Below are 25,545 nucleotides of genomic sequence, written 5' to 3'. Positions count from 1 at the left end.
CAGCAGGTCTTAGGACATTGGGAGGCCCAGGTACCTGAATACATTGGGCCAGCATTTTTCAGCAAGTGTCTGTTCCAGGGAAGATGTGCTTCACTGTGGCCACTTGGCTCTTTTCGTGGCCTATTTATTCAACTTCTTAATAAGCCCAGGGGATCCAGCTGGAGCCCCTGCTCCCTGAGGGAAAGGACAAAGAAGCTGCTGGGCCTGCTTGCCATATGGCCTGGTCTCTGCATATATCCTGAGATATTCCACATGCCCTCAGGGAGCTTGGAGGCAGTCCATCTTTCTGCACTCTAGGCTAAGGAAGGATGGAAAGGCTTCTGGGAAGAACAGTGCAGTATGTACTGGGAAGAGGTTGTGGCCCCTGCCGTGTCTCTACAGTCTAGGAGAACTTGGAGGGTGTTCTTGGCCCTGAGACAGAGAAACTGTCATAAGGCTAGTGACAAGCAGACAAGCCCCCAAGAGCCCTTTTTAGACTTGTGAGTGCTAGGAGAATACTTTGACACCCCCCCAAAAAAAGATGGAGGTGGGGGCCTGTCTGCTGTTCTTCACTCAGGGAAAACTATTAAGACAGTGGTTCGCAACCTTCCTAAAACCGCAACCCTTTAATGCAGATCTTCATGTTGTGGTGACCCCCCCCCCAACCATAAATTATTTTCATTGTTACTTTATAAGAATAATTTTGCTGCTGTTATGGACCATAATATAAATATCTGTGTTTTCTCATGGTCTTAGGTGACCCCTATGAAAGGGTCATTCGTCCCCCAGATTGAGAACCACTGCACTAGGACATGAACCTCATGTGTAAGGTGGGCAGGGACAGCTGACCTATGCAGCGGTGTGACGTAGCTCAGGGAGTGGGATAGAAGTTGTTCCTGGCAAGGGACATCTCAGCAAGTGGCCCTGATGATGTCAGTTTCTTCCGCGTATTCATTTGTTAATTTATTCAATGAATTGCCATCAACGGATGGTTATGTACCAGCATCCCTTCCTGGGAGCTCACCCAGCCAAGCCCTGGCCTGTGTTGTACTCTCTGGCTGGGGCACTTCTCCTTTCATTTGCTCTCCTTAGAAAATGCCTAGTAATTCCTCACAACCCACCCGCAATGCTGCCGCATCTGGATGCCCCTTTCTAGGCTCTTTCCTGTGCATCTCTCCTCATCACCCCAGATGTGTGCCTGTCCTTGACCCCTTGCCTGAGTCCACTGACCATCAGTGTTGTGGGGGAATGGGGACTGCTGAGGGCAAGGCCATTAGAGTCAGGAGACTTGCAGTTGAGAATTGGCCTGAGGAAGGGAAACTGGGGGTGCTAGTATACCCACAAAGAAAGATAGTGGTCTGGGGTCTAGGTGACTGAATTCGTGTCACTTCTCTCTCCCAACCAGGGCACAACTGTCCGGGTGATCACTGCCGTAGACCAGGATAAAGGACGACCCCGGGGGATTGGCTACACTATTGTCTCAGGTAAGCCAAAGGCTGCAGTATTTGACTCAGAGCCCAAGAGAGTCGCTGCTGGGGCCTCAGGCTCAAAGAGCTGTGGATCATAAGGAGTGACATTTGAGATCTGCCTCCAGGGACAGTCTTTGCTAAGGAAGGGGACAAATGGATACAAAAGGGAGGAACTGGGTTAAAAGCTAATGGTGTCAGCCAGGCAGTGGTGGCACATGCCTTTAATCCCTGCACTCGGGAGGCAGAGGCAGGTGGATCACAGTGAGTTCGAGGCCAGCCTGGTCTACACAGCGAGTCCAATACAGGCAAGGCTACACAGGGAAACCCTGCCTCAAAAAACAAAACAAAACAAAGCGCCATGATGTCTAGGGGCTCTGGGGATAGGAATGTGTGCTACTGCCCAAAGTCTTAAGCTGTGGGCCTTCTGGGGCTCCAAACCTGAAATGTGGCGACCCTTATCTAACCACCTTCAGTGCTCTGGGATTTCTATTCTTATTTTGTGAAAAGGTGGAATTTATACATCACCTTGGAACAAAGAGTAGTGCTGCTATCTGATTTCATGTTGTAGTCACAAGTGAGGGGATTCACCTATCCACCCAATAGGTGTTCAGGCAGCACCGGGATATCACCATGGGAGACACCTTGGCTCCTCCCCAATAGATCCCTTGGCTGTGCAGAACACGAGTGACTGAATTGATGGCTCTGAGTGAGGAGGTGCCCAGCTCACGTCTCATGCCCACAGACTGACCAGTGACAGCTCTGAGGGGCTTCCCAGGGGCTAAATTGCCCCCTCGAAGAAATGTTGGCTCTGTTCATGCACCATACATTTGTGGTATCCTCGCTCTGTGTGGAGTCTCTGAAGGGTCAGTTTGGATCCCTGAATCCCTCCAATGCCTCCTTCCATATCTCCATTCTGGTATCCAAGAGAGGATCCAGCCCAGAGTAGACCCTAATGTACACTCATACAATGATAGTCATTCCAGGGGGCCACTGGTATGATGACCTGAGCCTCAGGCACTTCAGCAGCCTGGGCTGCTGGTAGGGGCTCTGTCTTTACGTGGCAAGGCCCACCTGCCCCAAACAAGTGCATAGAGGCCCAAGCTAACACCCAGTGTATGCAGTTAACCTGTCCAGATCTGAGGCCCTGTCCCCTCTGGGCTGTTTATCAGCCACAAGCGAGGGGATTTATATCTGCCCACAAGTGCTCCCCCCCCCCCGTGCTCCCCCCCCCCACTACTAATGATCCCTCTGTTTTGCCAAGAGCAAAGAGGCCTTCAGTGGTAAGTTATGGCTCCATCTCCATCCATTTGTTCTCAGCCCCCCTCATAGCCGCACTGAGCCTGATGAATGACAAGGTTCTTTCCTACAGAGGACTTGGCATAGGGCCCTTCTCTTCCTGTGCCTGCCATCCCGGGCACTGGGAGCACCATCCTCTCCACACTAGGCTACAGGAGTCCCTGTCTGAAGTCTGAGTGGTCACTCCCTAGCCTCATCCATCCTCTAATTCAGACACTCTGCCTACCTGATGCAGAGCACTGTGCAGTGGAGGACATGCTCCTCTCCCCGCCAGGGCTATTTCAGAAGGGCATTTGGTTGCTGCAGGCTTGATGGTGCTTACCTGTAAGTTGAGGTTAAAAATCCTAGGGCTGTGGTTGTGGCTCAGTTGGTCAAATGTTCCAGGGCTACATAAAACTGGCTGTGGTGGTGCATACCAGCAATACCAGCACTCGGTTGTTGGAGGCGGAAGGATCAGGAAGGTCGAGGTTATCCTTGGCTGCATAGCAAGTGGGTGAGTTTGAGGCTAGCTTGAGCCAAGTGAGACCCTGGTGCAAAAATAAAATAAAATAATTTTTTAAAAGGGAAGGAGGGAGGAAAGTAAAAACAAAATAAAATTTAAGAAAAGAAAAGAAAATCTCAATGAGAACCTAATGGCTCTGGGAGAGCCATAAAACACTGAGACTAACATTTCAGATTAGCAATTGTCAGGGAAGAGTCCTTGACTATGGCTCATCTCATTTCCTCAAAGTACAGAATGGCACTGAGCAAGGGCCACCATCCTTGGTGCACCTCCAGACAGACTGACCAGAACAGCACCCCAAAGCTACTGAGCACATGGCCTATGGCTGTTCTCAATTGAGAAGTACAGTCCTTGTGACAAATAGGGCTCGGGTGTGGCTCAGCAAGAGCCCACAGGCTTAGCATGTGGGGTTCCAGCTCAGCCCAGACAAGAAATACTGTCAATGTGTCCTACTGGTAGTATGTTAAGACCGTAACATTTCAGATCTCCTGGGTCACTCACAGTCCAGTATCAAACTCAGTTTTCCTTCTAAGTTGCAACTGTATTCAGATTGCTACAGAAGACCCTGATCTGGTGGGAGCCTTCTTCCCTGGACTTAGCTCCAGATGCTCACCATGCCTGGCAGGGAACCACAAGGACCAAGCAAGCCAAGCAAACCAGCAGTCAGTCAATGGAGCGTGGATTCCACAGCAGGTGCTCACAGAGACAGGAAGCACTCTTCTCACCCACCACAGATGGCCAAGAGCTGTCTAGGCCAGAAATGGTGAAGATGTCCCAAAAGGATGAGAGCCAGGCACCATCTTAGTTTCAGAAACCTGCGGTTTTGCCAGCAAAGTGGGCCTGTAGCTGCATAGGGACTGCGGAGATGTCCAGGATAAGGGAGTGGCAGTGAGGGAGAGGGAGGAGGCTGAGCTGCATCCTTAGAGGTGGAACTAGATGTCAGCATGGGCTGGGGCTTCCCAGGGGGCCCCCTAATTCCCTATGTAAGAAATAAGATTCCACAAGACACTGCACACCCAACCACTGGGAGTGGGAACCCCTCCAAGGCTTGGCCATCAGAGCTGGCATGCATCATGGATCATGAACGGGGATCGTGAATGGGGATTAGCGTGGTGGGCAGAGTGAGGGGAGCCTGATACATCTGTTACAGTGAGTCTGTGGCTGAGCACAGAGCTCCTGAGGTCGTGGGGAGGCAGATTACTGAAGGTACCAGGACCAGCTGTGTGGCGTGTGGGTGGCCAGCCTGGGCCCTGAGAGCATTGTGGGGGGCGGGGGGGCACTCAGGCTTCAATGAGAGAAGGATGAAGCTGGGCGTGGGATTAGGGTGCTCAGTATGGCAAGAGTGGGGTTAGTGGGTTAGGGAAGAAGAGGCTGATGCAAACAGGCCAACAGGAAGGATGCTATGTCCCACCAAGAGGTAGTGACAGCCCTAGCTGGCTGCCACAGGACAAGGACAGAACAGAGAATAAAAGGAGGGCCAGGACCCAATAACTGATACAGCCAGGTGGCATTACCAGGGAGGAGCCTGGGACTGCTCTGTGTTGTTTTGTGTACCCACCCACCCCTTCAATGGTGGGATTGAATTCCTGTCCTGACTTCCTCTAATGATGCACAGGGATGTGGAGGTATAAGCCAAATAATCCTTTCCACCCCATCTTACTTTTGGTTCATGGTGTTTCGTCGCAGCAACAGTAACCCTAAGCAGGACAGTCCACCACTTTCCTGACATCCTCTACCAGATTTCCACCCTCCTTTCAGTCACTCCCCAGATAGGGTGTCTTTTGGGGATGCTGCAAGGTGTTGTCTTTTATACTGAGGTCCTTGGATCAGCATCACCTGGGAACCCTGTAGGCACAGAACCTTCCAGAGCCCCCACTCTGTGCCTCCTACTCCAAGTACTACAGGAGTAGGACCCAGCTTCCTGGATCTCTGAGAATGAGGCTGTGTGGCTCCTTCAGGCTCCTTGGGCAGAGCATCCATTGCTGATAAGTACCTGACTGAGGCAGTCCTTCTTGGAGCCTCTCCCTGCAGCAGCAGGCCTGTGACTACATAGGGTATATAGGTGTGGTTAGCAAGCCCATCCTGGAGATTTCCATTGCGTTATACGTCCAGCTTCACCCTCAGTCCAGGTCTGTCCTTGGTCCTCTTTAGGAAGAGGGTAAATCTCTTTTAGCAGTTTACATCTTTTTCCCCATCTGCGGTCTGTGCACACATCCCCCAAAGACTTGCTAGGTGTCTGCACATACCAGGCCTGGACTAGCTTGTCCATGGGTTTTCCTTTATAAGAGTCAATGAAGGAGAGATATTAATCAATTTCTAGACAGGAGAAAACAACAAGCAAGTCTACCTTGGCCGAGGGTCACAGCTACCAAGTGGCAGAGCACGCATTGACCCCCAGCCTCTTGGGCTCCAGAGAATACCCAATTTCTGTGACAACAGAGGTCCCCCAGACCATCAGCATTGACATCACCCAAAAAAAAAAAAACTGCTGGAGATGCAAAATCCAGGACCCTACTCTAAACCTGCAGAGTTAGAAACTGGGGGGAGGCGCAGGCAACGCTGATACTGCTGGACCTCACCATGTGACGCTCTGCATGCTTTCTGCACAGGTGACAGCTCCCACCGAGGGCGTGAAGTTTCCTACGTGGGAGGGTGAAAAGCATCTTAGCTCTTTTTATGTGTGAATCACATGTGTGTGTGTGTGTGGCATTGAAGTTGCACAGAAGGGAGGTAATTAGGAACAAGAGTCTATAGGGACTCATTAGGTGGAGCAGGGCTGGGAGGGGGATGGAGAGGGAAGAAGGTTGGTTAGGAAGTGCTAGGCTAGAATAAAGACCAAATGAGAAGCGTGCTGGCTCCAACCCCTCGCCCTTCACCTTACAACGCATCAGCCACATATGCAGGGTCACATAGGGGACATGGCAGGCACAATGGCGGAGGGCAATGAGGTACTGCGATCTGGCCCAGATTTGCTGTCAGATGAGATTTTTATTTTTAATATATTGTTTAAGAGGGAAAGCTGGTGCACATGTGCCAGTGTGTATGCCTACACAGAAGGGAATAATTGCTTATAGTCAGACTTGGGTGAACCCACACACGCATACAACAGCAACTACAGCAGGCCCCTGGCCACGCCTGCCGGGTCAGCCATCATGGGAGACCATCCGGCAACACGCATCAAAAGGCCTTGTGATTAAGTCGCTGTGCATCTTCCTCCCCGCAGGAAGAGAAAGCTCAGAAGTACAATGACTTTGGAAATCTGTATGGCGCACCCAGCCGCTGGCTTAGGATAGACAGTTAGTCCTTGCAAGCCCCAGACTTTGGGCCTAGCGTATAGCTGGCCTATAGGGGCTTGGCCAAGGAGACACAGAGGGCAGATCAGAGAGAGATAACAGGCCTGTTGGATGAGGGCATGAAGGAAAAACAGTAGGTTCCTGGGCATGGCTGGCTGGTGAGACGAAGGGCTTTACAGCATGGTTTGTCATAGGGATCAGAACAGGAAGACATGAATAGAGCCCATTCTCTCTCTCTCTCTCTCTCTCTCTCTCTCTCTCTCTCTCTCTCTCTCTCTCTCTCTCTCTCTCTCTCTCACACACACACACACACACACACACACACACACATGTGTATACATATATATACACACACACACTCCTAACCATCAAGCCAGGTTTCTGAGTCCTGGTGGAGGCCTAGGCTGAAAGCCTTAAGATATAAGCAGATCTGTTTACATCTGTGAGTGCCTACTCTAGACCCACATCAGCACCTGCACCAGAGCACCCCATCCCTCACCAGGCAGACATCACCAGCTGAGACCAGTGCAATGATAGGCCTCTGGGGCTTTTCTGCTCTGCCCTCTGCCAGCTGCTATCTTCTGCTAAGCTCTCTGTCTCTTTAGCCACAGCTGCGGGGAATGTGCTGCCTTGCGCAGTCCAAGGCTCAGCATCTCAGCATATCAGCATTCTCTGGCTCTCTTTCCTAGGCAGTATTTAGGGACTCAGCCTCTGGGTTGGGAATGGTGAATTGAATTATCTAAGCACACTGAGTGTTATTCACAGTTTTCTGCCTCCCCCATACCAAAATGATGACAGTATGCTACACTGTACTCCATTCCTTCAGGTGAACCGCAAAAGTCAGCAGGCTGCTTCCCATGAACTGTCCCTTTCCCTTATCAGGACCACTTTTCTTCTAGTGATGCTCTGTGCACCACCTCTAGGGTACCACTTTACTCCCCCTGCATAGGCAAGTTCCTCTTTGCCCTTACACAGGGCCCAGAAGCCCCTGGCCAGGAAACTGCAGCCTGCCATTTGCTTGCTTTCTTCCTGTGAATCACATAAGTCAGAGGGGCTTTAACAGAGATTTCATGGCAAAGACAGTCTGAGACTCTCCTTTCTGCATTCCATCTTCCTTGCATCTCTCATCTCAGGCAGGAATGCCCTTTATTTGGGGGACTGTGACCTCCCAGGTGCCTACTGTCCTGTGGATGCATCCTTAGACCTCCCCGGCTACAGGCTTATGAGTCTGTTTGCCCCACTGGAAGGGCTGAAGTCATGGACCCTTTCATCTGACAGCTCAGGGTGGGAGCCACTTCTCTTCTACCCAGTCCTGGCTGAGGTGGCGGCAGCAGTGGGTCACGGGGATCGGGATCCTCGTCTCTACCCACACCCTCAGCAGTTTGTTTGATTTTTTTTTTCTCCTTTGGCTTATCAGGCTTTTGTCCTCATCTTGAAAGAACTTCCAAGGCCTCTTGCATCCTGGGAGGATTATAAACCAGCCACATGTCCTTTCTCTCTCTCTCTCCCTTAACTTGACGCGCCTTAGAATTGATTTAAACCAAACTCTTTGCTCATTGTCAATAATAGTTCGCTTATGGCTGCTGTATTTCACTCTTGACTTTATTTATTTTTATTTTTGAGACAAGGTCTTTCTGTTATATATCTCTGACTGTCCTGTAACTCACTTTATAGGCCAGGCTGGCTTCAAACTCCCAGCGATTCAGCCACCTCTGGCCCCGGAGCGCTGGGATTGAAGGTGTGTACCACCATGCCCGGTTCATTCTTGACTTTAGTGATACCGTGGACACCCAAGAGCCCACCAGCTCTGTGGGAGCAAGCCCACTACTCCCACCTCACGTCTGCCTTGTGTGATCCTCCCTCAGCTACCACTTTCTGGGTCAGCTGGGCCACACCTTCCAGTGCTCCCCTTTGTCAACCCCTTGCTTTGGGAAAATGTCACATCTGTGTACATGACACACTATCTGGATTTAGTTGTCTTTGAACTTTATGTTTTAAAGTCTTGTGTTTGGAGATGGGCGTCTTCCACTCTGGTCACATTTGCTGGGGTGTTATCAGTTGCTCACTCATCCCCCTTGCTGTATATTATTCCATCTGCACAGACTTGTGACACTGCTTTGACCATTTTGTCCACTTGTCCGTGCGCATGAGGGATACTTTGCTTTGGCCATGGCATCATCTCTCATCCAGCCATAATGCTGCCTTCTAGAGAAAAAGACATTAAAATGCACAAAGCATATGAATCCCACTTAAGTACATGCGCCAGGAACTCAGGAGTCAAACCAAGAGGCTTTTCCTTCCAAAACCCTGTGGTCTCTGTGCGGGGCTGGAAGTTACGATTCCATCATTCAGTTAACCACTATATGTTAGCTGAGTGGCTGTCGTACAGCAGGGCCACATGCTCAGCCCCAGAGACCAACACAGAATGGAGAGCTGAGGTCACTGTCCTTGTAAGCTCATCATTTAGGAAATAACGTCACAGCGGAGGCAGTGTGGCTCAGCTAGGTGAGCACTCTGAATAAAACAGCACTGTGAAGAGCAGCTAACAGGTGTGCCGACGTGCAGGAAAGCTGTGTCCCAACGACCTGCCCCTCTCCCCATGGGCTACAGGCATGAATCAGAGCCTTGCTGCACCCACCTCAGAAAAGGTCTCCATCCGATGTCCCCAGGGGCCTTTGAACTTGGGATGAGCCTCACTAGGCAGCCCAGCTCTCAGCTCCCTTCTCATCAGATAGATGCCTTGGATGACTGCTCAGCCTTCAAGGCAGCCCCCAGCTGGGGCTAATCTGAAATAAAAGTTTTTATTTATCTAGCTTGATACCTGGTGCAAGGCTAAATCATACAAGAGAAAAAGCAATAAAAGAGAAAGATTAAGCGTAAGGCTCCCGCTTAGGCCTGCCCTTTTGCAATATGGTTACAAAGATATTAAGCCCCAAGTCACCCACAGCCCCCGCCCCTCGTCGCTGTTCTTGAGTCCCTGGGCTCAGCTTAATGGAAGCAGGGGGAGAGGATGGGAACGGGGCTGCAGGAGGGGACCCCTTGGGGTGCCCTGCAATGAGGGTGAGCTACCAGACGGAGTTCCAGTCCCTCAGCCAGTCAGCCACCTCCTACCACCCAGTGCATCTGTGATTCCTGGCGTCTATGGGGGAACCAAGGGGTTTGACATCTGCACCTAGGTGGCTGCCAGCGTGTTTGTGTCATCAGTATTTATTATGAGTCTACCGTGGGGCCAGATCCCTGGGGAGAGAGAGAGAGAGAGAATTCCACAGCCACAGACCCACTCACAGCCTGCCTGGGCTCCTATACCCCATGACCTTGAGCAGGTGTGCCGCCTCGGTGTGCCTCGTCTCTGTAGCTGTGGGATGAGACTGTTACCAGGGCTAAAGGAGTTAATGCAGGTAAAACTCCCAAAACATGCACGCTGTGTGTCTGACACATAGTAGGCATTCAAGAAATGTTATCTGTCATTAGCATTAGCAAATGGCAGTCTAGTTGATGAAGGCCTACCTACAAGGAACAGTTCCCACAGCCTGGGGGGGGGCGGGAAGGACTAGAGAATGTGGCTCAGCTGGAGTACATGCCTAGCATTCATGAAGTCCCAAGATCCTTCCCCAGCATCAGATAAAGTAGGCATGGTGGTACAAGCTGGTAACCCCTGGCAACCGTGCTCCACCATGGAGGCAGGAGGATCAGATGTTCATGGTCAATCTCAGCCAGGGATACAGGTGATTACTGAGGCAGTAGCAGCTGGGAGTGGTGGCTCGTGCCTTTAATCCCAGCACTCAGGAAGCAGAGGCAAACAGATCTCTATGAGTTCAAGGCTAGCCTGGTCTACATAATGTGTCTCAGTTAGGGTTTTATTGCTGTGAAGAGACACCATGGCCACAGCAACTCTTACAAAGGAAAACATTTAATCGGAGCTGGCTTACAGTTTCAGAGGTTTGGTCCATGTCACCATGGCAGAACACATGGTGGTGTGTAGGGCAGATGTGGTGCTGGAGAGGTGGCTGAGAGTTCTGCACCTAGATTGGCAGCATCAGGAAGAGGGAGTGACACTGGGCCTGGCTGGAGCATCTGAAACCTCAAAGCCCACCCCTCAGTGACACACTTCCTCCTACAAGCCACACCTCTAATAGTGCCACTCCCTATGAGCCAAGGGGGGCATTTTCATTTAAGCCACCACACCCTGTTTTGTTTTGCTTTGCTTTGCTTTGTTTTTTTAAAGAAAAAAGGCAAAAAAGGAAAAAATGTTCAGGTTCCTTAAAACACAGACTCTACGGGCTCATGCCCCCTCCCTACCTGTATAAATTGGCCTGGCTCTCTATAAATCCCCACCTAGAGTTTTAGAAGCGCCTCTGGGTGGGTTATGTGTATTCTATGGGTTTTCATTCCTGCCCTCCCCTGGGAGATCAACCCCGCTTGAGGATGGTGACATTGTCCTTGTAGGACATTCCCCTAGATAGTAGAATAGACTCCTATTTCCCCATGACCCTGGAGCCATAGTGAATCATGAGTAGAAATGGAGGTGACTTCTCCCCACACTTAGCATTTGGAGTTTGAACCCACATAGTCCCAACTTAAAGCCCTGTGAGCTATGACCGCATGGACCTCTAGCCCAAAGTCCTCCCCTCTGTGGAGCCAGACAAGGCCACCAGACCCCAACACTGCCCGCCCTGTCCCATCTTTACTATCATGCCTGTGCTTTAAGGCCATTAGAAAAGAAAGAGGGGCCAGACGTGGTGGCACATGCCTTTAACCCCAGCACTCAGGAGGCAGAGGCTGGTAGATCCCTGTAAGTTCAAGGCCAGCCTGGTCTACAAAGGAGTTCAGGACAGCCAAGGCTACACAGAGAAACCCTGTCTCGAAAAACCAAAAAAGAAAAAAAAGAAAGAAAAAGAAAAGAAAGAGGGAAGGAAAAGGCATCTCTTTCAGCCCCAGCGTCTCACTACCCACTGAACACACCCAGGGCAGACCTGAGGAGGATGCATCACACAGGCAACTCACCACAGAAGCCCACAGCATAGCATTTCTGTCTGGAGCATTTCTGGGTTTCAGGTAAGGGAGTCCTGGGACATTCCCCTGGTAAGAGGCACTGGTAGAGGAAGGCGCTGCCAGCCGGAGGGTAGAGTACTGACACACAGTCCAGGGGCGCAGGGGCTGGGGGGGGGGGCGCTTTCTCTTCAGCCTTCACACCCTCTTGCAGACCAGGACTCACACTGGGAAACCTTTGAGTAAACTAAGGGTCATGGCATGGGAATAACAGCTAACACCTCCTGGGTGTGAAAGGTCACCTGCCTGACCTTTGAGACCTTCCAGATCCCATGGAGGGGGACGTGCTGTCGTCATTGCTCCCATTTCCAGAGGAAGACACTGAGTCCAAGTCACACAAGGTCACAAGACAAGGAGTAGAACTGGCTTCGAAACTGGCAGATGGGCTCTGGGCACTGTTCCCAGCTCCCTACCCTGCGCAGCTCTTCTCCAAATATGCCTACCTTCCCTGCGCCACCCACCCCTTTCCCTTATTCAACCTTGTGGGAACCTGGGGTCCACCCCCCCCCCAGACTTCTGCCTGGCCCCGTTGCACTTCTCTGTCTCCCTCACTGTCAAGTGCTCTGCCTAAGGCAATTAACTAGCTGCTCCCCATTCAAATATTTGACCAATATCTGGAGAACAGAGATTCCCAAACAGATACTTCGAGACATTGATTGAAAGGAGCAAACACCAGAACAGAATGAATTTCTCCCCCAACATCCACATTCTGCCGACCGGGCCCCACCCTAGGGCCCCCGAAGGGACTGCTTTTGTCAGAGAAACGGGCCTATGAAATCCAATGACTCTGTGGTCCAGCCACCTACCTGGTCCTGCCACCCTTCCTGCTGGGAGGACATAAAAATATCACCCTGCGGAGCACCTGACTGGTGACACACTCTGGAGCCCAGAAGCCTGAGCTAGAAGTGCCCTTTGTAATAATGATGCTAGTTGAGGGTTGTTTTAAAAGGCCTAGTGACTGGCACCCCACCCCCACCCCCGCTCACCCCACTCCCACCCCTGTGATGGTTTGAGTCATCAATGTCAGCAAGAGCCATTTAGTTGAGAATCACAGGAACAGCTAGCAAATGAGGGTTTGAGGACTTGGGACTTTCTGTCTTTGAAGTCATCAAGGACTGAGTTGCCTGGGTGTGACTCAGTGATGCATAGAGGCCTTAGGGAGCCGCTCCATACTGGATCTCCAGTGTGGCCAAGGGAAGACGTCCCTGGGACCAGAGGAGGCCCAGGATAGATGTGGCCCTAGCAAGGACTCTGGCCCCCACTGGTGCTGGCTCCCCAACTGTGACATACATACTCCTAAGAGCTAATGGCTTGCAGACACATGGGGTGTGAAATGACTCTGACTTGCGTGGTGAGCCGTTTATCCTCTTCTTGATTTCCATCACTTTCTATTCCTGTCAGTTCCACTCAGGAGAAAGGCTGGCTGGGCACTCATGTCTGTAACGCCTCTTAGCTTTGGTTCAGATCCCTCAAGAGCCAAGATCCCTCCATGGCTGGGACTTTGGAGACAACCACAGAGGCAAACCATGGGCCCCATGTCTTCTGGTCACCTCTGGTGGGGCTGACCAGCTGGCTGTTTGTGGCACTTTCTTATGTAGTCTCTTTTAGAGTGAATGGTGAAAGGGAACACTGAGTCATAAAGGTTGTACACAGACAGTGCTGAAGCTGGAATGACACACAAAAGACCTTCATGGTCTGGACACTAGGAAGGACTCATGGGAACTCCTGAGGGCCACATCTATGTGTGAAGTGCTTAGGACTGTGCCTGGCACAGAGCAAGTGACAGGAACGTCGCCCAGGAGCCACTATGGGAATGTGGAGGATTGGCACTCCTGATGGGACTGAGGGACAGAAGCTTAAGTGGTGAGGCTGTCCCAGGAGGATGGGGCCAAGGTGAGCGAGGGATGACTAAGACAGACCAACTAAGCAGAGGAGGGGAGCAGAAGGCAAGGTGAAGCGATAAGCAGAGAAGGAGTTGGGATTGTTCCTTCTTTAGCTGGGACCGGAAGAAGCTGGGAGTGCTCAGAGAGCTGGCAGGGCACGTGCAGAGAGGCACCCAATGCGTACTCTCTGTTCATGTTGTATCTCCTGGGGTCAGGAATGGGGACATCAAGTATTTCCTCGACATCAGATGCCTTCCTCGGTCACTACCTTATCCCCTTCCCCCCTCAAGATGGAGGTCTCACAGACTATCACAGAGGTATAAGCCTTTATTTAATACCAGCACTCAGGGAAGCAGAGGCAGGCAGATCGCTGTGAGTTCAAGGCCAGCCTGGTCTAAAAAGTGAGTCCAGGACAGCCAAAGCTACATAGAGAAACACTGTTTCAAAAACAAAAACCAAAACCAAACCAAAAAAAAAAATGTATGGGGTCTCACTCTGTAGCCCTGGCTGGCCTGGAATTCATTATGTAGACCAAGTTGTCCAGGAACTCACTGAGTTCTGCCTGCCTCTGCCTCCTCATAGCTGGGATTAAAGGTGTGCACCCCCATGCCTGGCTTCCACCTTATATTTTGAGATCTTTCACTGACCCTAGAACTCCCCAACTGAACCAAACTGGCTAGACAGTGAACTCTAGGAACATGCTTGTCAAGGCCCCTCCAGTGCTGAGGTTACAGTCATGCACCACCACACCAGGCTTGTGTGGGGGCCTAGGGCCCCGAACTCAGGTTCCTGGTTGAGCAGCATGCCCTTTACCAACAGAGCCGTTTCTGTGGCCCCACTTTCTTTCTTAAAAAATTAAAAAAAAAAAAAGAAAAGAAAAAGTTGACTTCTAAAGAAGTGGGATCACTATGATGTCTTCAGACATACTTATCAAACTTAGTTCTTACTCCTTCCCGCCATCTTCCTCACCTCGCTCTCGCCAGGCTCCTCCCTTCCCCAGACAGTTCCTTCGTCTGCTGCATTTTATTACTCTCTCTTGTGTCCTCCAACCCACCTCCTTTTAGACACTTCCTCCTGCTTTGCGGTTCCCTTTCTACTTTAGTGTCTATATACATAGACACTTTAAAAAAAAAAATGGTGTCTCTGTATCTAGCTTTCTGAGTCTGGCTTAGTTCACTTAACATCATAATCTCCAGGTCCATCCATTTTCCTGCATATGAAAGTTCATCATTCTTTTCAGCTAAATATTGTTCCACTGTGTGTATACACACCATATTTCATCCATCCATCCATCCATCCATCCATCCATCCATCCACAGGGATTCAGGCTAGATCCATTTCTTAACTGTTGTGAATAGTGCAGCCAATAAACAGCAGGTGCGCAAGCCTCTCTGTGAGATGCTGACTTAGACTCCATCAGACATACACTGGGAGTGATTACGGAAGTTCCATTTCAGGTTTTTGAGGAACCTCCTCACTGACTTCCATAACAGCTTATCCTACCGACACCGGATAAGGGTTCTCTTTCCCCATCTTTTCCATCACATCTTATTATTTGTTGGCTTCAATGGTAGCCATCCTGCCTGGGGTGAAATGGACTCTTTCTGTAGTTTTGATTGGCATTTCCTGGTGGCTAAGGATGTCCATCATGTGTCCACTTTTCTATCAGCCCCCTGTGCTTTGTCTTCAGAGTACTGTCTTTCACGTCATCTGCCCGTGGCACCATTGGGTGAGTTGGATTTAGGGTACTGAGGGTTTTTTTTGAGTTCTTTCTACAGTCTGGATATTAATCTCTAGTGGCGTATGCTGCTCTTGCATTCTCTCTGTGTCTGCAGCCACTTGCTGTTGCTTCCTTAACCAGCCAAAGAGGCATCATCCCACGGCTCTCAAGAAGTGGGGTAGGTCTTACTGGCTGAAATCCAGATTCTATCAAGCATTTTCCTCTCTGGGCTCAGGGTACCTCCCCACCTCTGGTCTCTCCCAGCTGTGACTGCCACCTTTGCTGCCTGTGGCTATGCTCATCCAACTCCTCCTGTCCACTCCCAGGCGTCTTTCCTGGGCCATATTGCCCTTTACTCCCTCTTAGAGAGGCCCATGTGATCACACCAGGAACTTACCAGGAAACCACAATAATCTCCCACCTTGAGGTTTCCTCTAACCCACCTCTGGCAATGTCCTGTGACACTCAGCAGTTACCAGAACAGAGCTGCCTTTGGTGGCTGCCGTGCATCCTACCCCATCACCGTTTCCCTTCATTTCTCACTGGCTCCCTCATTGTTTCCCTGTCCACAATGATCCCAAGGTGTCATCTATACCATGGGTACCAGCCATCTCTGCATCCTAGTTTTACAGAGTGAGAGGAAAGATGGGCCAGTTGAGAACCACAAACAGTGCTCATGAGGTTCAGGGTGGGGGTGGGGGAACGGGGCTGGCAGCACGACACGATGGCACCCTTGGTGGCTGGCATAGAAGAGGGCAGTAGGGCTCCAAACACATTATTGTTGGTGGCAATTTTCCCAGACAGTCTCCCTATGGAGCCCAAGCTGGCCTTGCACTTATATCTGTCCTCCTGCCTCAGCCTCCAAGTGCTAGGCTTATAGGCATCTGCTACCATGCCCAATGCATATAGGGTATCTTTAAAGATAGATGGCTGAGCCAGTGGGACAGAGTGGAGCTAAGCTGACTCAGGTATAAGCACGGGCACTTGATAGATGGCATTGGTGGCATCACAAATCAGCAGGGAAAGGGTGACTTGTTTAGTGGCTGGCGTTGGGGAAACTAGTTTCCTAACTGGAAAAAATAAAGCCAGATCCCCAGCATACACCAATGTACCACGGTGGACTCTTGGATGGATTAAAGACCTCAGTGTGAAAGGAAAAAATACAAAACACATAAAAGAAAGTAGGGGAGTATATCTCCGTGCCCTTGCAGTAGGAGAGGACTTGTTGGCACCCAAACAGCATAGGCCCCAGAAGAAAAATGGGTGAGCATCTAAGGTAGTCAACTCCGTGGAATGTATGAGCAAAGTTAACAGCGAGTGACATATGGGGAGATGATTTCAATTAAAACCAACGAGGGACTCGTGGATGGAATACATGATGTATACATGATAAATCCCTGTAAACCAGTGGTTCCCAATCTCCCTAATGCTGTGGCCCTTTAATACCGTTCCTCATGTTGTGGTGACCCCAACCATAAAATTATTTCCATTGCTACTTTATAACTGTAATTTTGCTACTGTTATGAACTGTCATGTAAATATCTGTGTTTTCCAATGGTTTTAGGTGACCCCTGTGAAAGGGCATTTGGGACCCCAAAGGGGTCATGACCCACAGGTTGAGAGCCACTGTCGTAAATCACCAAAGCTAAGTTGGGAAATCCTTAGAAAACCAAACAGGTAGGACAGGCAGATCTCTGTGGGTTTGAGACTGCCTGGTTTACAGAGTGAGTTCCAGGACAGCCAGGGCTGTGTAGAGAGACCCTGTCTCATAAAAACCAAAAATAAAAATAAAAAGAAGAAAAAAAACCAGGCAAATGATATTCCTGGGGTGGGAAATCCCCATGACTTGTGGGCAGCTCTCAAGAATCTGAACCGACTGGAAATTAGCAATATGCAAATGGTCACTCTAATGGCCAACCTCACTTCCACTGTCACACAGAGGTGGGGGTGGGGGACAGGTCCTCCCTCTGTGGGTCTTGCACAGTCTATAGGCCAAGAGGGCACTTTAAAGATGAGAGTCTGTTTGCAGTAGTTCCATAGAGTCACGAAGATGCTGGAGGCCCTCACTTAAGCAAAATGGTTCCCCCAAGCCCCCACATTTCTCCCTCTCCTCAGTGGGCCTGCAGTAGAAGACACTGATCAGCTATTATATTTCAAATTCATAGGATGTTTTTGCATAAATTTCTTCCCTTCCTGTTAAAGGGGGACGAACGTTACATCCTTGGTTTTGCCTCTTGGCCTGGGAAGGCTGAGGGATTTCCCTGTGGCATTTTACAGAGATGGTTTCCCCGAGCCTTACACTAAGGAATATTCCAGACTAGTGAGGAGCACATACTATTAGGTGGAAGTGCATATAGTCATTGCTTTTGTAGGTCAGAAGGAGCTGGTGTCGGCTCTTTCTTATGGCTTAGCGTAATAGGTGTACCTATAACAAAAGAGATAAATATTTAAAACCAAGTGTTGAGTCATAAAATAAATAGGAGAGGATGAGATATTTCATTCCTTTAAGGTAGAAACAGAGAGGAGGCAGGAGGAAATCAGGAGTGACGGCATTTAGTGAGAATGCGTGCATGCTCAGAGCTATATAGAGCAAGATGTTGGAACGGTGCATTTGTTATGGAGAAAGGAGCAAGGGCCATGGGTAAAAAGGAAAACCCACCAGTAATGACTTTTCCTAATATTTGACCTTGTATGCACCCTGCTACAGGCAGCTCATAGGGGCCCACTTACTTTATTCCTCAGCACCTGGAAGAGGGAGGTGCTATCACTGCACCCATTTTACAGATGAGATAACCAAGCTCAGGGTGCCTAAGTAACTTGCCCAAGGCCACTCTGCTTGTAAATGTTAGAGCTAGGATTTAGATGTGGGTTATTGAGGCGCTGGGGAGGTGCCTCAGCAGCTAAAGTGCTTGCTACACTAGCAGGAGGACCACAGCTTAGACCACACCCACCCACCCTGACTAATGCAAATACCAGGTGGGCATGGGATCCCATCTGTAATTCTAGCCTTGGAAGATGAAGACAGGGGATCCCCAGAACAAGCTGCCCCATTGGAATGTCAGACAACCCTGCTTGTTCAGGCCTTGCCTGCGTTAGTCCCATTTTACAGATGTGATCCAGATAGCAAAAAAAAAAAAAAAAAAAAAAAAAAAAAAATATATATATATATATATATATATATATATATATATATATATATATATATATAAAACAAAACCAAAACTTGGAGTTAGCTGGTTGATGAGGTGGTACACACTGCACTGGCTTCCAGGCTCTATTCTGCCTACTGGCTATGAAGCAGGTAGTGGAAGGGTTACCAGGTGAGGAGATGAGGCTAGGGTTGCCCCAGGTTAGCACATGAAGCAAACAGGGGGCCTGGCTGGGTGGGCTAAGAAGGACCATGTGAATGGGATTCACTAGCTGTGCTGGGCAGGAGGGAGCCCTAGAGGGAACACCCAGTTTGCCCTGCCTGCCCCAGCCCTGACTCTGAGCCCCAGCCCTGACTCTCAACCGCCCTGACCGGCTTCCCTCCTAGGCTGGGGACATTCGGTCGGTCGCTGAGGTCAGGTCTTTGTTTGAAGGACAGATAATTAATCCCACAAAGTAATCCCAGTACACTGGCAGATTTATGGAGATCGCCTCTGTCCCGGGAACATGGCCGAGTCATCTTTCATCTCCTGGCAAAGCTAGTCACTTGCTGGACATTGGAGCTCGTTTAGGGGAGTCTCCCCCTCCCCCCCCCCGCCCCCCAGCTCCCCTGAGGAGATTGATCGCAGGCTGGGTGGTGGAGGGAGAAGCAGACTCTGGGCTCCTCCTCAGCCCTGGCCCTTCTCTGTCCCACTGCCAGGGGCAAGGAGGTACCCAGCCAGCCTCGCACCCAGCCAGCCCCACCCCCCCACCCCCCCCACCCCCGCCAAGTCTGAGGCAGAAAGGCAGAGGCCGGGAGGGCCAGGGTGTAGGCTGCTTCCCAGCTGAGCACTTCACTATTTCTTCCCTCCCCGACTCTACCTGTTCCTCTGGGGAAGCTACAGATCCTGGCAAGGGTGCCTCAGAGGCCACATGTGATCTCAGAGCTCCACCAAAGATGGGGAAGAGGAGGGCATTGCCAGAGCTGATGCTAACTAGCTCTCCAAGCCCTAGAAAGAGGGGACTCAGCACTAGGGACTAGAAAGGTTGCCTCTGTTTTGTCAGTTCTTCTACTAGCTTCTTGGGCTCGTTGGGGCACGGTGGTCATCTTCTGTAACACAAAGGCTTTTGGGTGTGCACATGTGAGTGGGTGTATGCATGTGTGTGCGCGCATGCGTGTGGTGTGTGTGTGCGTGCGTGTGTGTATGTGTGTGTATGTGTGTGTATGTGTGTGTGTGTGGTGTATGTGTGTGTATTACTGGGGATTGACCTCAAAGCAAATGCTAAAATCACTACTGAGTTACACTCCCAGACCTTGGAGTTTTTTGGCAAGGTCTCATTGTGTAGCCTAGAACTCGTGAACCCCCTGCCTCAGACTCCCTGGTGCTGGGATTGCAAGTATGTGTCCACCGCTGCCTCCATTCCTTGGATCATCTGGTGGTGTTCATTGAGCATCTCCATGCTCCAGCTGGAGACAGGGCCATGAACAGGCAGGCAAGGCTGCTGTCCTTAAAGTCTATGGAGGATGACCAAGAAACAGTCAAGCAGATTAATAGTGAGATCATTTTAGACCATGACAGTGACAGCGAGTGAGCAACACACAGGGAGATAAAATGGGGATGTGGTGGAGAATGACTGATCTCGTGCACTTAGCTGGGGCACTTGGGGTGATACAGTGGCATTTGAATGACAGTAGGAGGCAGCTCGGGGTTTGGGGGGTGGTGACAACATGTGCAAAGGCTCTGTGGCAGAGGCAAACTGGATATATTTAGGAAACAAATTAGAAAAAGGGTTTTAATGAGGCTAGAGGCTAGACTTAGGGTCCTGCAGTCAAGGGAGAGTTGGGATTTTGTTTCATTTATATGGGAAAGATAGTACAGTGGGGGATCTTAAGTGGTCCCCAAAACACTGCTCAGTAGAATGAGGTAGAAACGGGATGAAGGAGAATCAGGAATCAGCTGAGTGGCTCCAGTGGTGGCAAGCGTGGGTATTCCCATCTTCCTTGTGTCTGTGTGCTATGTGCAGTGTGTATGTGTGTGTCTGTGTGCTATGTGCAGTGTGTGTGTGTCTGTGTGCTATGTGCAGTGTGTATGTGTGTGTCTGTGTGCTATGTGCAGTGTGTGTGTGTCTGTGTGCTATGTGCAGTGTGTGTGTGTCTGTGTGCTATGTGCAGTGTGTATGTCTGTGTGCAGTGTGTGTGTGTGTGTGTCTGTCTATGTGCTGTGTGTCCCTCTAGCTGCTTCAGCAGCCCCCCCTTTCTTTCCGGGGCCTCTGCTTTCTCTCTCTCTCTCTCTCTCTCTCTCTCTCTCTCTCTCTCTCTCTCTCTCTCTCTCTCTCTCTCACACACACACACACACACACACACACACACACAGGCTTCTGTGTAACCCTCGCTAACTTAGTGGCTGATAACACCGACAAAGCTTGATGGTTATAGCTGCTTCCTTCCTGACATCCATACCCAACCTCTGGTAATTGAAGCCCTGAGTCCTTTTCCATCTTCCCTAGGCTGAGCTGCTGCCAACAGAATTGTCTAGGTCAGGATTGGAAGAACTGGGGCATATCCAGGCCGAAGTCTATGAAGGGATTAGAGAACCCAGCTGTCTCACCTTTTAGCCTATTCTGGGGTCATGTGGGCCCTGGCTCTGCTAAAGCTTCCTCCACCAGCCAGAGACAAGCTTGCCCTTATGTGTGGACTCTGTAGGTCTAGAGCAGTGGTTCTCAGCCTGTGGGTTGTGATCCCCTTGGAGCTTGCATATCCGCTATCCTGCATATCATATATTTACATTATGATTCATACAGTAGCAAAAAATTTACATTTATGAAGTAGCAATGAAATGATTTTATGGTTGGGGTCACCATAACATGAGGAACTATATTAAAGTATTACAGTATTAGGAAAGTTGAGAAACACCACTCTTGAGCTTTCAAAACTACCCTAAAAGTGCCATAGTGGAGTCCTTTGAGTCCTTTTTCCCTTCAGGAGTATCTGTTCACAAAGCTTAGAGTGGGGTACTGTTTGAACCCCAATGTGGAGCTGCCCAGAGAACTGCCCTCCTGTAAGAGGTCAGACGCTATAGCCCACTCAAGAGAAAGAAGCAAGCTAGAGGCCCTGGGCCTGGACCTGAGAAGGCTCCTAAATTCTGCCCCGTATCCCTCTCCATCAAGGATGGCCAGAGGCTTTAGGAAGAAACGCTCTCATTTCAGCTGCCGAGGTTCACCTCTGCCAGAAACAGAAAGATGGCCCTGCTCATCCCGGTTCCCGCTTGCTCAGCAGAAGTTGTCCGCTGCCAGGGATGGGAGCATCTTGGGACGCCTGTCCCTCCCCATCTAGCTGGGCTCATTCATCAAGTATTCCTCAAATGTCTCCATGGCCTGAGGCACTGAGCCAGGGGCTGGGGACATCTTGTGACATCCAGGGCCATGGCTCCTGAAGCAGGACATGGGTGATTTGGGACAGGGCTGTTAATACAAAGTATCCAGCTGCCTGTTCCCCACATTCAGGCCCAGCCCAGGACCCTTGACCCTCCCTTGGCTCATAAGCAGGCGAAGCTCATGGCAGGGAGCATTGGCCATTAAGTATCCTAAGACACCATGCTATGCGCCACTGGTGATGTGTGGACAGTGCCACGCTGGCTTCAGGTCCTCTTTGCTCTTTTGTTCCTTAAGCAATGAAACGTGTCAGGAGCTAAAGGTCTACTTTGTTCATGTCTGTGTCCTCAGAGGCCTCTGGGGACTGAGGGGGAGCCTATAATGATTGCATAGCTCCTAAAATAAACCCCAACTTTAACGTGGACCATGTCTCAGAGCACAAGGAGGAGTCTCCCACACGGGATGGCAGGATGATGGTGTGTCTGCATGTGCCTTGACTCGTCCTCCACAGTTTTCAAAGATGAGGGCTTGCTTGGCACGCATGAAGCCACAGCTTTGATCTCTAGCGCCATGTAAAACAGGTGTGGTGGTGTGCACCTGTGATCCCAGCACATGAGAGGTGGAGGCAGGAGAGGCAGAGGCTTAGAGTCATCATCCTAGACTGCGAGTTGAGTAGGGTACCGGCATGGGCTACACGAGACCCTGTCTCGAAGATATACTGTAAAGATGAACTGCGATCTGGTCTGATCGTACTATTCTATTAAACGTTGATGACAATGAGATCGTTTTAAAATAAATAAGACCAGCAAATATCCATACTGGCTGAGCTGGGAAGTAGCTAACTGGGGTTCACTGTTCTTATCTCTTGTGTTTTTCCATTCTTGGAAGTTTCTATGTTTCCCAAAGTTTCCCAAAGTTCCCCAAAGTTTCCAGGGGACTCAGCCCTGGTCTGGAATCTACGTATGACCTGTGGCCTCTGTCTCAGTCTTGAGTCATACTGAGGCCCACTCATGTGGACCCATATCTGCCCCTACTCTATAGCTATGGCCAAGTCACCCCCCATCTCTGATCCAAGAAAAATCTGAAACTAATGGGCTCTAACTTCCTGTCTGCTTTCCACCTTATACACTTGGCACACCTGACGTGGGTGCTCAGGGTTGCAGGGCAGGCCCATCTAGAGTGAAGCTGTAGGGATGGCCTCCTCGTCTTTAGCCTCCTCAGCACTCTTCACAGACCGGCAACTTAGCCTTTGCCAAAGGTTTTTGGTTTATTGTTGTTGTTTTGCTTTGCTTTGTTTTGTTTTTTCCTGTTGGGTTGGAAAGACATGGACTCCTGGCAGCCTTGCCCTAACAAGTTAGTCATAATGTCTATCAGACAGTTAAGGCTCTGAGAAGTCCTGCCATAACAACAGCTGGCCAGTGTTCCCTAAGGCCAACCCTGCGACTGTTGCATGTTTCCATCCAAGTGTCCTGGCAGCCCCTAGCCTTCCTGCTTTCAGACAGGGGCTCCTCCCCAATGGACAAAACAGTCATCTTTTCTTGTGTGCATGGCGGTTCAGATTCCTGGTAGGAAGAAGCCAGGATCTTTGATGTTGTCCCATTGCTGGGTGGGTCGGAACTTGATGCAGAACAACAGAAGCATCCACTTTGATGTCATACTGTGAATCACTGACCGGACCCAAACCGTACATCGGGCACCAGGCTAGGCCCGATCTGTGTCCTTCCTGGTGAGTTTCCAGGAGGGGTAGGAGAAGGCAGATCCCTTTTGTAGCAAAGGCTGTGGGTTCAAACGCCAGCTCCCCCAGCAAACCATATGACACAGGCAAGTTTCTTCACCAGTGATTCAACAACAGGGTGTGTCACTTCCTTTCTTATCCTGAAGAAGTTGGTAAATTAATCATTTCCTCTGTGCCGAATGCTGAGCTGCACTGGTCAGCTATATTACCTCTTCTGACCCCCTTCCAGGCACAGGAGTTGAGGATTGGCCTTCCCTTCCCAGTCAAGGGAACTGAAGTCCAGAGAGGGCGGGTCACTGACCCTTGGTCACACAGCTGGGAACTAGTGATGGTGAGATTTAAACCTTGGTCCCAGCTAGTATAGTATTCTTCCCTTTGCACAAGACCAGGTTCCTATGAATCTGCTGACTCTCTGAAGGGGTTTCCTGGTCCTGGTGAGGCTGGGCAACGTGAAGACAGGCCCTGTGGATTCTAGGGTGAATTCTTGAGCCCAAGAATTCAGGTTAGGACAGGTTAGAACCAGAAAAGTCCTGCAGAGCCATCTAATGTTCTGAGTATGTGAGAATGGAAGCTGGGTACCTGCCCAGGGCCTTCTACTAACACACAGCGGTCCTGAAACAGACATTCGAATACCCCCTGGGGACTCCTGGGGAGTGGTTAAGCTGGATTGGTAGAGTGCTTGCTTAGCATATGTAAAGCCTAAATTTGAACCTCCGTCCCCCACCAACCCCTCTTCCTCGTAAAATATGTTGACTATACACCTGTGACCCAGCACCCTCAAGGTGGAGGCATCCTTGGCTGTATGGTAAATCTGAGGATAGCCTGAGCTACAGGAAAGCCTAAGGGGACAGGGCACGTGAGAGATAGAAAAGGGGAAAATATGAATTCATTGATTGAACCCTGCCATCAAAGAGCCCCATTTAGAGCCATGCAGTGGTGGCACAGGCCTTTAATCCCAGCACTTGGGAGGCAGAGGCAGGTGAATCTCTGTGAGTTTGAGGCCAGTCTGGTCTACAGAGTGAGTTCCAGGACAAGACAACCAAGGCTACACAGAGAAACCCTGTCTCCAAACAAAGCAAACAAACAAACAAAAAAAAAATCAAGGGAGTATCCTAAAGCCCAGAGAATACAAACATCTTCCCCAAAGTCACCAGCTGTCCTGTGTCTCCTGGGCAGACCTCTGTCCTCCCTTCAGCCTCAAGCATGTCCAAGACTGAGGGGACTCCGCAGCCCCTCAGAGATTCTCAAGGTCAGCTGGTGTCCAGCCCTGCCAGCTGGTGGCCGGCATCTATGAAGATAACTGTTTCTGGGCCTGGCTCCCTGAACCTCATCTGACCACATCTATTTCTGGGCCTCGGGGCCCTGACGGAGCACAATTTGATTCATAAATTACCCAGCTCAAGGTGTGTGGATGGATTCTCCTCTTGCAGATTTGAAAGTCATTCACTCTACAACTTGTAGCCTTGGGGGAGCAGGGAGGGGAGGACTGGGTGGCCAGTGGCACTGGCACACTCTTCTCTAGGGAAGAGAAAGGGGAGGGCAGGGGTGTGGGGGATCTAGGTAGGGCAGGGAGCTATTTCTCTGTGCCTGCTCTGACCCTCAGACAACTCCGGGGACAAAATGATACCAGTATCTAGTTAGAAAACTAAGACTCCCAAGGGACACCGCTTGCCCAGGGCCACATGACTAGGTGGGAAGATGCTAAGATACACTTTCCACATCCTTGCATGCCAGGGCCTGTGTGTGGTCATGACAGAAGCAGACAATAGACTAAATGATTGGATCTGAAAATAAGGTGAGGGAGGGCACAAACCACCTCATCCCATAAGCCTCAGTGGCCCCTCTAATTGACATTGCAACCACGCCATCCCCTACCCCAGTGTACCACAATCTGTCCAGTTCCTCCAGCCCAAGGCTCCTGCCTGTGCTCTGCCCCCTTCCCTACCCGCCCCCCCACCTCCAGACAGTGTTTCTCTATGCATCCCTGGCTGTCCTGGAACTCTCTCTGTAGACCAGGCTGGCTTCGAACTCACAGAGATCCACTGCCTCTGCCTCCCGAGTGCTGGGATTACAGGAATACACCACCATTGCCCAGAAGTGTCTGCCCTCTTTGATTGGCAC

At 50.4% G+C, this 25,545-nt stretch overlaps 1 protein-coding gene across 1 annotated transcript in view; it reads left to right on the top strand.

The window, feature by feature from the left end:
* The window catches only part of CDH23 (cadherin related 23), a 382,149-nt gene that overhangs the window by 158,280 nt on the left and 198,324 nt on the right, over positions 1–25,545 (top strand). The window contains exon 9 of the mRNA XM_084751804.1: positions 1,385–1,463. Coding sequence (XP_084607930.1) covers positions 1,385–1,463 — 79 coding nt within the window. The remainder of the gene's footprint in view (positions 1–1,384; positions 1,464–25,545) is intronic.

The sequence above is a fragment of the Acomys minous genome, assembly GCF_964271855.1.
Source record: "Acomys minous genome assembly, chromosome: 13".
Classification (NCBI taxonomy): Eukaryota; Metazoa; Chordata; class Mammalia; order Rodentia; family Muridae; genus Acomys; species Acomys minous.
Note: the sequence above shows the minus strand (reverse complement) of the source record. Positions and strands in the feature narration are given on the sequence as shown.